Source organism: Mytilus trossulus, chromosome 1 (genome assembly GCF_036588685.1).
Source record: "Mytilus trossulus isolate FHL-02 chromosome 1, PNRI_Mtr1.1.1.hap1, whole genome shotgun sequence".
NCBI lineage: Eukaryota > Metazoa > Mollusca > Bivalvia > Mytilida > Mytilidae > Mytilus > Mytilus trossulus.
Genome location: NC_086373.1, coordinates 49,019,038 through 49,031,317, shown reverse-complemented (window position 1 = coordinate 49,031,317; position 12,280 = coordinate 49,019,038). Strand labels below are relative to the sequence as shown.

Sequence of the window (12,280 nt, the reverse complement as noted above, 5' to 3'; positions counted from 1 at the left end):
GAATTATTAAATTTATAAATGAATATTTAAAATATCTTAAAGTTGAATACAGGATGTTTCTTGAATATCACAATGAAAAGGTTTTTTTAGGTATATTGTTGTTAATGACAAGGAATGAATAGTGACTCTTTAGATCTTGCTTTCAATATTCGGTATAGCGAATTTCTGGTAAAAGCTAATACAGAAAAGCTCTCCTTGGAGCGTTCCGAATAAAGATAAATCTAGAAAGAACATCGGACGCACACAATTTGAGTGTTATTTTCAGTTTTAATTCCTTTACTTTCAGCTAGATACAGATTGTTTTCAACTTTTTTGTATAAATATTATTCTTTTGGTTTATTTCGCCTTTCAATAATTAGATTCATAACTGTTATTGCTTATCATACCCTTATCCTTGCGTACAGTTGTGAAATAAACGATACAGTTCATCACTAGATCTATAGTGTAACGGATTTGCATTCCTATGTGAACTCAACAATAAAATGTATATGTGTTACATGAACTCTATTAAACTCCCAATCACACTTGATACGTTTAACATGATAGTGAGACTTGTAATATTTTACTTTTTATCAAATAAAGTTATTTTAAATGTATTTGGTTTCTATTTCTTTTCTTTGAATCTGCAAACGAGGACAGGAACAGGAGAATGGTGAACTAAATAATCACTGACACTTCCCAATAATGTTCTTCGTATTTTACCAAGACCTCTTGTTCCAGTAACGATCATAGAAGCATTTTCCTCTTTAGCAACACGAAGGATTCCTTCTCCGGGTTTTGGGGCTTGTGCACTTTTTACAACTCCGTTTAGCTGAAATATGGATACGAATATCTTTTGTTATTAATAAATTTTTTTAATTTTGTTATCGTTCTTGAACTACACTGTCAGGTTGCATTTTATCAGTGATTAAATCAAATTTGCATTATAGTGTTTTTTCTGCTGTTCATGTCTCTTGTGTTCTGGTACTATTTAAAGTTTAGAATTGTTCTCCCAAAACTATTGATGTCGGTTTGAAACAACCACAATTTATCTATTATGGAATTGAGTTTTTTTTTTTAACTCTCCATGATAATGTAAATAAAAAGTATTTAAGTCATCGAAATTATATATCTGTAGATTTATAAACTTTTAAACAACTTTACTACAGATTAATGTATCTTGAAATTTTTTACTGGCTTATAAGTTAATCTGCATTCCAATGTTGTCTTGAATCCATTATAAATTGTCCTATTTATAGTACATTCGAAATAAGACCCAAATATGCACAAAAACAATTTAGTAAACAAAACCTGTTAATACTTATAGATTTGTAATAGATACATCGGGTTTACCTTCAACCTCTTCAGTAATTCTCCAAATTCTTCCAACCTACTTTGGACCTTTTTAACTTCGTGATCTAGAATAGTTTTGAACGCATCTACGTCACCCGGGTTTGGAGCTTGAAAATAAAATGACATTTTTTTTAACAAGAAGGTTGATACATGTATTCATTATAAAAAAAAAACCGTTTTTGCAAAACGAATAATTGTTATTGAGATGTGCTTTTTTTTTAAATCCACAAAAGGGATGCCTTTAAGCAAGAAAAAAAAAAAAAAAAATCATATGTTTAAATGGTCAAAATGGTTGCCGAGATTCATCATCATGAAACATAATTAACGGTCCAAAAGGTATCGTATATAAGTAAATTGTTATATTTTTAAAAGTACAAACGTCATCACTCTAGTTTGCAATGATATTTCATTTTGTTCCTTGTATCAAGAAGTTTATTCAACATTAGTACTGAGCTCGTTTTGAATGTTATCTAGTGTTAAATACATAAATCTTGACATGACCTATTTCTGACACGTAATTTACAGATAAAAAAAAAATGAAAAGGACATACACTAGGTTTATGAGGTGATAATCATTGTGTCACTTCATTCTTGCACGACAATATGTAAAATACAAATTGTACCAAAACAATTTTTTAGAATCATTTAAATGAACGATCTGTGAATCATATGAACAATTTCAATGCTTCTGATTTAAGATTGTAATCAATCTTTCTTATCCAGACATTACTTATTTTACCTCTTCTACATGATGTTATTTAAATGAGTTAAGTTGTGATTTGAAAATTACAAGTTCTCATCGAAGGTTATAATTATTATGATAAATATTATGTTCCTGACATTATGATGTATCTACATAAGTAGAAAAACAACCATTCCGATACATCAGTATTAGTTAGTAAGAGAAGACTGAACATGTAACCTAATACAAAACTGTCAAATGCAATTTATTAGTATAAAGGGTTGCATACTACTTAATTGATTCTAAATTATTTATATATTAAAAAAAAAACATCACGCATGGTCATTGTTTTAACAAACAGCAAGGGAATACTGGGCGAATACAGACAGATTGTTGTAAATATAACGGATTTTTTTTTGCGATTGTCATATAAGTGAGAGGTTTAGCGCTTTAAAACCAGGTTCAATCCACCCTTTCTACATAAGGAAGTGCCTGTACCAAGTCAGGAATATTACAGTTGTTATCCATTTGTTTGATGTGTTTGAACTTTCGATTTTGCCATTTGATTATGACCTTTATCTAGAAATTGACTATGAAGGTCGGTTGATAACAATAACTTACGACAAAAGGAATGATTTCAGCTTCCCAATTGTTACCTTTTCATTTCTTAACCAAGAGATACAAATTGTGGAGTTGTAATCATCACTTCATAAATATTACGGACGCCATCATCAGTTGGTTGAACGTTATGGAATATTCGTTATACAGATGATATCGGATATGATATGTTCCTTATGTCATAATAACAATCCCCTCCCCTTTTCACGAATGTGACATACCGAATTAGAATATTCACCGGCTTTGTAACAACATGAGCAACACGACGGATGCCATATTTAGAGCAGGATCTGCTTCCCCTTCCGTAGCCACTGAAATCAACCCTAGTTTTTGGTGGGGTCCGTGTTGTTTTGTACCCCTATTTGTGACAATTTGTTCATGCATCACTGCAATATAGTAGAAATTGATGCGACTGTCGTACAAGTGAGAGGTTTAGCGCTATAAAACCATGTACAATCCACAATTTTCTTCATGTGAAAATGCCAGTACCAAATCAGGATTATGACAGTTGTTGTCCACTCGTTTGATGTGTTTTGTCATTTGATTTTGCCATTTGATTATGGACTTTACGATTGAATTTTCCTATTTTTCTGATTTTACTTATTGCTGTGTCGATGATGTTTGTTAGGTTTTTATCATACCTTTAGATATTTCTATGAAAGTTCGTAGCAGAAGAATGACATATTTATAAAAGCAAATTATAACAGCCTGCATCGCTATAAAATAAGGAGTTTTGTAAATGATACAACTATCCACCAAATACAAACGGACAAGAATGTCTTTCAACAATTAGAACAAATATCTTACTTTATCATTTTGAACAGATATATCATTTTGAGGAGGGTAATTACCGAAAAATACCAGTCAATAGCAGATCCGTCAGGAAAATTCATGAAAAACATAAATCAACCAATAAAAATTAAAGATACTTATACTAGGTGGAAAGTACATACAATGGTACCAGTCTGACGATGTAAGAACTTCGCTCATCTCTACACAATAAACCAATATCACGTGATCATCATGTCTGTGTACATGGCTTGCGTACCCTGCAAATGAATGTCTTAAATTTAGATAATATTCAATTAATATTAGCAATTATTAAATGATATGAGCAAATAAGCCCTAATACGGATAAATCAGCATGTGCAATACTGAAAACGTTCCACTGTCGATATAAATCAATATTTAATATTGCTCTTCGGTCAGGGCCAATACGGAAGAAAAAGGGCCAATACAGAAAAAAGCGGGAAAAAAGTCGTTTTAGCCATAGGGCTAATACAGAACGTCCACTTCCGGTTTTAAATTTTCCCACGCCATTACTTAACTTTGGAAGTATCGTTATGCATAAAAACATTTGTATAATATTTTTAAAGCTAAGATCATAAAACAAAAAGGTTAAATGATGTGCAATGTTTTGTAACGTCTTAAAGTTTTGAAACTGAAAAAAACAGGGCCAATACAAAAAAAAGCGGGGGAAAAGCCGTATTTGCCCTAGGACAAAATACGGGACGTTCATTTCCGGTTTTTAATTTTCTTATAATCTTTTAATAACAGTGTTATGAACTGGCCGATTCTGTATTGGCACTGGTATAGATTCTCGGTCAGCTGTATTGGCCCTCGACCTTAACGGGTCTCGAGGCCAATACAGCAAACCTTGGATCTAATTCAACAAAACAAAAAAAAATGTTTTTTTCTTTTAATAATTTGGCAGTAGACGAGGCTACAAAAAACTAGATTTTTTTTCTTAATATCTTTAAAAATGCCCATTTCAATTATGCGAAATTTTTACATGATCGTGAATTTAATTGTTTTCACACAGTACATTAAAAGACGAAAGTCAGTTACTGCTTTTATTTAATTATATAGGGATTTTATTCACATTTGATTGAGTCAATAATTATATGAAAACTATGAATGGTCAAGTATGACGTTACGAACATTCTTAAGACATCACGATGATATTACAAACGACATTACTGCACTCAAATTCCAAGACTATTTAAACTATCATCAATCAAAATAGTGAAAGGTAGATTATTACATACTGGTTCTTAAAATTAATATGATATTCAACCAAAATTGTTGCTACTGAAAACATTTCTATAATAGCTTTCGAAAGAGAAGATATATTAATCCGGCATTCTGGAGATGATCTTTTAAATATCGGGTTGTAACAAACTTTCGAATATCGATATTTAATTGAGCATGTTAACCTATAGTTTTAGATTTACTTGGTGGCATATTTGTGCACTATACATTACTGGATTTACTTCGAACTTCATTATAACACCATGAAAACTATGAGCTTTATGTTAGTACTACTGTTTAAGACAAAGAAAGATTAGTAAGCAAATCAACATGAACGCTACTTTATAGCAACTTTAGTTTATCTTATGAAAATTGAACTCAGTGCAAAAAATATCGTTTTAAAATGAGTTAATACAGAAATAAATCTATCACATACTAAAGTGACAAGATTATAAAATCAATATATGCATTTTATCGAAAACTATAAAATATGTTTGTACTCTATTTAAAACACGAGAAAAAAGTAGTCCTGCTTAAAAAAGATTGTTGTTTTATAGCAACGACCACATGACAAGGATACAAGCAATTATGTTTCGCTGTACGGACCTTCCGATCTTCCTGATGAGCAATAACGTTATATTAAGCTCATACAAAAACAAATTGCCTGATATATGCCAAAACAATGCACGAACAATGCACAAAAACAATTGTGACAGACAGAAACCAATAATAACTACTCACATACAGACCTATTGCTCTAGTTAAACAATGACGATCAAAACATAATTATCGCTATTTTACGAAATGTTCCTATGATCCTGCTGCCTGATAATTTTCTTTTTCAGCGGAGTAGAGTGATATGAAAAATCATCGCTTGAAATTAGCGGACACGTGGCGTTGTCAATGAAATTGACATGAAATTGACAACGTCGTCATAGGAAAAATAGAGATAAACAGATTATCATTGGTCACAGTGTCTCAATAACGGAAGAACCAATATTCTTATCAACGTTGACTATAAATAGATATTTACTCTGCCTGATGACAAATGGGTGTCATGTAATATAAAAATCTATCATTTGCAGTTGGATTGAAACCGCAGCTATATTTTGACGTAATGATCAACTGATTACACAGAGAATAAAATGATTGGATGAGGCAGATAAACAATTATTGATGACAGAAAACACGTAAGATAACAACTTGTTTTATTTATAAAGTATAACTGACAATGTCTATCAACGCGAATAAAACATTGATTAAATTAATAGAAACCGATTATTGAGAGACCGATCTGTATAGCTTTTGATAATAAACACAGTATACAGGTATTAAACAAAATGAAAACTTTGGAACGTTTAACGTTTACTGTTTTTGATTTTCAGATGTTTCGACCTGGAAAGACATCAATTTCCAAATGCGCATCTAATATATATTGTACTGTTAGTTTTGTTACAGGATTGGAACCTTTTCGTCTAGACAAGGGCTCAGTATGGATATTATGTTAATGTCAATTAATATCATAATGATTTTAAATCAAAGTAAAGAAAGGTATATTTCATAAAATTTAGATTTTGTTGTTCGAATTAGGCAATTCTTTAGATCTTTTACGTCTGGTATGGTAATTCAAGAACATTCAATGATCTTTTTAATGTTTAAGATTTGATATTTTTAATAATTCAACCTCCAGCACCACAGAGACATTGTGCAATGATATGCGTCTTAACTTTTGTAACTGGCAAGCATGATAACAATTATTCATTCCAGGATATTAATATAAACTATAACTATTAAAGGAAAATTTATATATTTATAATTTCTTATTATGTACTTTCAAATTATATTTCATTTTTACTGTCAATAAAATAAATCTTGTAATAAAGTCTCCCTTTAATATCAAATAGTTTGGAACACGTACGTAGTTTTGATTCCGGTTAAAGATGTAAAATGTCTTAAACGTCTAGTTTTCATCCGTCAGTTATCTGTATACATATATTGGTAGACTGGAAAATTACCATAAATGCATACAGACGACTTCAAATGAGGCATTTTCATCCCTTTTCATGGCAATTATTTGCATTTGATAGCAACTCTAATCCGAATAAAAAACATTATTGAAGTTTCACATTTAGAAAAAAAACGAAATATACAGATAGATTTTTTTTTGTGGTTTATTTAATTGTTTTATTTACTTTTGAAAATACCCCTTGACAACCAATTAGACAAAATTGGTATGCTGACCCAAAAAAAGGACTTCAAATGATGCCCTAAAGCTAGTAGAACTTTTATAATAGAACTGTCATGTAAAGATCTTGTTGTTGCCATGTGGACACATTTATTGGTTTTTAATAGATAAATTGACAGAGTGTCATCACTACCAGGTTTTCAAATTTCATGATTGAAATAATAAGGTTGCATGATTGCTAATATAATTTAGACGAAGGAGAATACTGACTGCATAACAAGCTTTATCATCAGAATACACAGGAAGAGAGAAATCAAGTTTTAAAATCAACATAATTCAAACACTTACTTCTATAAAAAGAAATCTGTAACGTACTAAATTGATTTAGCAAAAGATTGAAGATTCAGACACATACTCATGCTCTCCGAAAAAAAGTAAGCAGTTCCTGCTACATACACCATCTTGATAAACAGTATTTACAAATGTCAAAAACACAAAAGGAAGGTTGGGATCTTTGCTTCGTTATGATGATCCTGGAATTTTGAATCATACAAATAAGATGTTCTCAATGAGTAATTGATGCACTTCTAATTTTAGCTTTTTACTACACGATCAAAATGTTATGCATATTCAGGCAAGTGAAATACTTTTGTTTTGCGTGACTCTTATCGTGTATGTTAGTAAATAAACTCATTTCAGAAACCGGAATCAACATTTTGTTAGCCAGACGTACATATTGCCTTAAAACGCCTCATTAATGACGCTCGAATCAATAAAGTTAAAAAAATTAAAAAAAAATAAGAGAGGCAATTGAACTTAGTTTTCGACCAAATCTTCCTATAAAGCCTTTTAAAATGCAATATAAACTGCATATTGAATGACCCTTCCAATGACTTCCCGCCTTTTAACTAATGAGACAGCACTCATTTTCTTAGACTAGTATGTTAATCTTTGAGGGATAAATACTACGACAAATGTGTATAGTATAGATATGCATGCATTGTTAGAACATACAATAGAGCCTTTTCCTTTGATAACAAATTGACTTTTTATACCCGCTGCATTATATTGTGGGTTCATTATTATTCCTGGGAAACCAATGTTCGAAGAATTCGTGGTTACATGTGAACCACGAACTTAAATGTTTAACGAAGTAAAACATTTTAATTGGCTTGTGTGCAGACTTTAGAAAAACGAAGAAATCAAATATCCACAAAAATTACATATTTTTCTCAAACCACGAAAATTGGTACTAACGAAAATAAATGAATCAACAGTATTGGTGTTTTTTAAATCTGTCTTAATGAGAAGATATTTCGTCTTGAAAGTTGAACCTTATTATCTAGAGATTTGATTAATGCAAAAATTCGAAATATGAACCTTAAACATGGAAGTTACATTTTTACTTCTATAAAATTCAAATAAATATCCAATGTGGAACAATGGACAACATGAGCATTTTGCTAATACCGGTATGTTGTTGACTTCGTTTTTTAACAAAGAAATCAATTCACAAAATATGACGATAACTATTAGTAAAGTAAAGATGTTAGTATTCGAAAGAATTGACTACTTGACACTACTATATGTTATATGAGAAAATAAATACAGATAACTTATAGTATGTTTACTACGCCGAATGAAAAGGATTGAAAAGGGCTGCATTGCAATATAGTAGTTGGTGCATATAATGTATTCGACCGCCGTGCTATATTGTGCATGTACAAATGATTTGACAGATTTATAAATATCAATCAATTACCCTTTTTACAGATTTGACGCAACCTAGACAAAAAATTATCCAAAATGTTATTTGAATATACCTTCGTTAAGAATGTCTAAACCCAAAAAAACTGAAAGCCAATCAGAAAGATGCTTTATCATATGCATAAATGAGAAACTTGATTTCAACTGGAACCTTTGAAAAATAACCAAAAACAATTTTACATGAACATTATATCAGGAAGTTCTAGCTAAAAATTCTTTATAATTTTTGATTTCATCAACTAGAAATTTAATCTTGAATGTGATATGAATATCTTTCCAATGTTCGTATGAAATAAGGAATGAAAGAGCACTTTTTTACAGTTAACAAAAAGAACTCTGCCTTTCTAATGAACTCTTTTACTGGGGAAAATATTATGTTTCTTTACATTACTAGTATCTATTGATCCTTAAAAGGATGTTAAGTGTGTGGTCAAAACAAGTTGGCATGACAATGAAAAACATAAACATAAACATTGGAACACTTGACATTCAAATCGAAGAAAATGCTAAGAAACGTTGTTCACATAAGTTTATTTCATTATAATCAGTGTTTGTTTGTCGTTTCTACTAAGGGACGATAAAGTTATATTAACCAACTCTTTAAAAAAATCAATGTTGAGTCACATCAGATTACAAAATTATAAATTTTAAAAGTGTTGCATGGGTTTTCACTTTAATATTTTACTATCGTTTCAATAACATTTCATGTCAGCATGTGTCAAAATCAACATGTTAAAGATGTCAGAGTTTGTCACTGTTGATTTATTTCTGAAAGAAGTGTTCAAATTAAAAAATTCCATTCATTAATCAGTAAAACGAACATAATTTTAAAATAATAGTCCGATTTTTGCATTTTCTTGGATCAAGTATTTAGCCTAACTATACATCTTTCTTAATGACGCTGATGCTTCTGTGTTATGCATTCTTTTATAGAGATAAATGCAATAATTACTAATGATGGAAATATTAAATCAAACAAATCGAAGTTCAGCTGTTTTATATATAATGCGTTAAGTGGACACAGAATGATCATAAAGAGTGATATGTGGTACATTGTAGTATGACACAAACAAGTATTCCGCAATGTTATAGTACTGTATCAAGTTTTAATAAGCAGTATAGCTATTTTGTACAACAAGCATACACATTTTTGAGTATCTTCTATGTTATACATGCTTTTAAAGGGATAAATACAAGAATTAATATTGACGAAAATATTAAATCAAACAAATCGAAGTTCAGTTGTTTTATATATTGCGGTAAGAGGACTCATAATGATCATAAAGGGTTCTCTGCAGTATGACACAAACAAGTATTCTACAATATCATAGTACTGTATCAATTTTGATATGCAGAATAACTATTTTGTACGACAAACATACACATTTTTGAGATAAATACAAGAATTACTATTGAGGCAAATATTAAATCAAACAAATCGAACTTAGTATTTTTCATATATTGCATTTAGTGGTTACAGATTGATCATTAAGGGTCCTCTGTAGTATAACACAAACAGGTCTTACTGCAATGTTTATATTGCATCCATTTGTTATAAGCAGTATAGCAATTATGTTCGACGGAACATAAATAATTTAAGTAACTAATGGCTTTATATCGCATTTTCTGAAATGCTGAATATGATGGAAGTGATTTATTGGCTTTAATTAGTGCATACTAAATAATAATACCAAAGCATGGTTTCAAGTGCTATTGTATATTAACCAAGAGTTCCAAATAGTGAAGTTGAAATCATCCCTTCGTAAATTTTACGGACGCCATCACGAGTTGGTTGACCGTTATGGAATAACCGTTTCACAAATGATATCGGATATGTTCCTTACGTCGTAACTACAATCCCCTTCCCTTTCATGAATTTGACCTACCGATTTAGACTATTTACCGGATTTGTAATCACATAAGCAACACGACGGGTGCCGCATGTGGAGCAGGATCTGCTTACCCTTCCGGAGCACCTGAGATCACCCCTAGTTTTTGGTGGGGTTCGTGTTGTTTATTCTTTAGTTTTCTATGTTGTGTCATGAGTACTATTGTTTTTCTGTTTGTCTTTTTCATTTTTAGCCATGGCGTTGTCAGTTTGTTTTAGATTTACGAGTTTGACTGTCCCTTTGGTGTCTTTCGTCCCTCTTTTGTATAGCAGTTGAACAGTTAATGGCTTTGTTTGATATGGTTTGATCGACTTGGAGACTGCAATGGGTCACGCAATGGGTCTGATAGTGAACAGCAGCTATTTACCGAGAATCATGTTTTTAATTGTTTTGTTATACCTAATCAATTGTCTTATATTCCATATTACATTTGTTATGATTAACTGCATATCTATCGTTTGCCATAGTTTTTAGCCTCTCTTTGACGTACTATGGGATTTCTCAGTCTTTGGTATCTTCTTCTTCTTCTTTTTATACAGGTCATTAAATATCCAACATCTGCCAAAGGCGTTTTCTTAATCAGTCAATGATCTTTTATGCTGAACTGTTGCGAACAATGAAAGTTTTTTAGACACTGTGATGTAATATTTTAAAGAAGATTTCATGTGAATCAAACATCAAAAACAAACTGACAATGCATTGTGTAAGTTATTTTATTTCAGTCTCCTTTAAATGTTTGCCTGGATACGTTTAACTAAGGTTCATTAAGTCAGCTCTATGATATGAGGTGTAGTACAGATATGGTTTAATTTTATTTCAAAAGCTATCAAAGATTTTGATAGTATCAATTGAAAACAGTTGGTTTACTTACATGTACTCATAATTTTGACCCTTAAAAAGTCAGAGTGGGAACATGTCCCATAGTTTCGCAGCTTAACAGGATTTTCATCAATGTTATCATTAGTGAGGTATTTGTGACGTCATTATAGAGGTGAATTTCTTGTTTGATTGTAGAAAAGTGCAAAATTTATGACAGTATTTTGGAGAAAAAAAACGCTTGTGACGCAAGCATTCGTTCACAAATAGTTTTGCTGAAATATTCTTGACATACAATATTCTTTACTTTACATCAAAACATTCAATGAACGATGGGTGGCGCCACGTGTAAAATCGTTTATATTTTATATGTGTTCATAATTGACCGGGCATATTGTTCTTCGTGTACTTCTTGGACTTGCTTTACCAAACCTGTATTAACAAAATTGGTAATTAATATTTTTTTACAAACTAGTGATTAACTTTCTAAACAATTATGTTTCTTTTGCGGTTGTTCATTCTCATGTTCGCTAAAATGTGTTAACTTCAAAGTATCCAAAATTTCAATACGCTTCCATATTTCATTTCAACAATCAATTATTTGTGATTAAGTACAGTTATATGACATTTTGCCTGTTCCTGCCATAAAGCAGCAATACCATTAACACAAATCGTTATAATTTCCTTGAGTGATATTTTTAATTTTCATTACCATATTAAAATTAATGATTGAGTATTATTACGAATAAACAACATAATAATGCTAATATTTTCTCTGTCGTTATTTATTTCAAAACATTTGGTGCAATGTTAACAACAACTTTGGTTTTACTCTAATATATAGACCATGCATCAAAAGAACGGCAGCATTTAATTGACATAGTTTTTATCTGACAGTTATCAGATAGTCTAAGAATTCAAACCTTATAAGTCTTCGAACAAATGTCATGGTTGTCCTTG

At 30.9% G+C, this 12,280-nt stretch overlaps 1 protein-coding gene across 1 annotated transcript in view; it reads right to left on the bottom strand.

The window, feature by feature from the left end:
* Positions 1-247: 247 nt before the first annotated feature.
* Positions 248-12,280, bottom strand: part of LOC134708395 (universal stress protein YxiE-like) — a 30,290-nt gene continuing 18,257 nt past the window's right edge. Inside the window, exons 2-4 of the mRNA XM_063568890.1 lie at positions 3,586-3,681; positions 1,333-1,439; positions 248-811 (exon numbers count right to left, since the gene is read on the bottom strand). Coding sequence (XP_063424960.1) covers positions 605-811; positions 1,333-1,439; positions 3,586-3,681 — 410 coding nt within the window. The 3' untranslated portion in view covers positions 248-604. The remainder of the gene's footprint in view (positions 812-1,332; positions 1,440-3,585; positions 3,682-12,280) is intronic.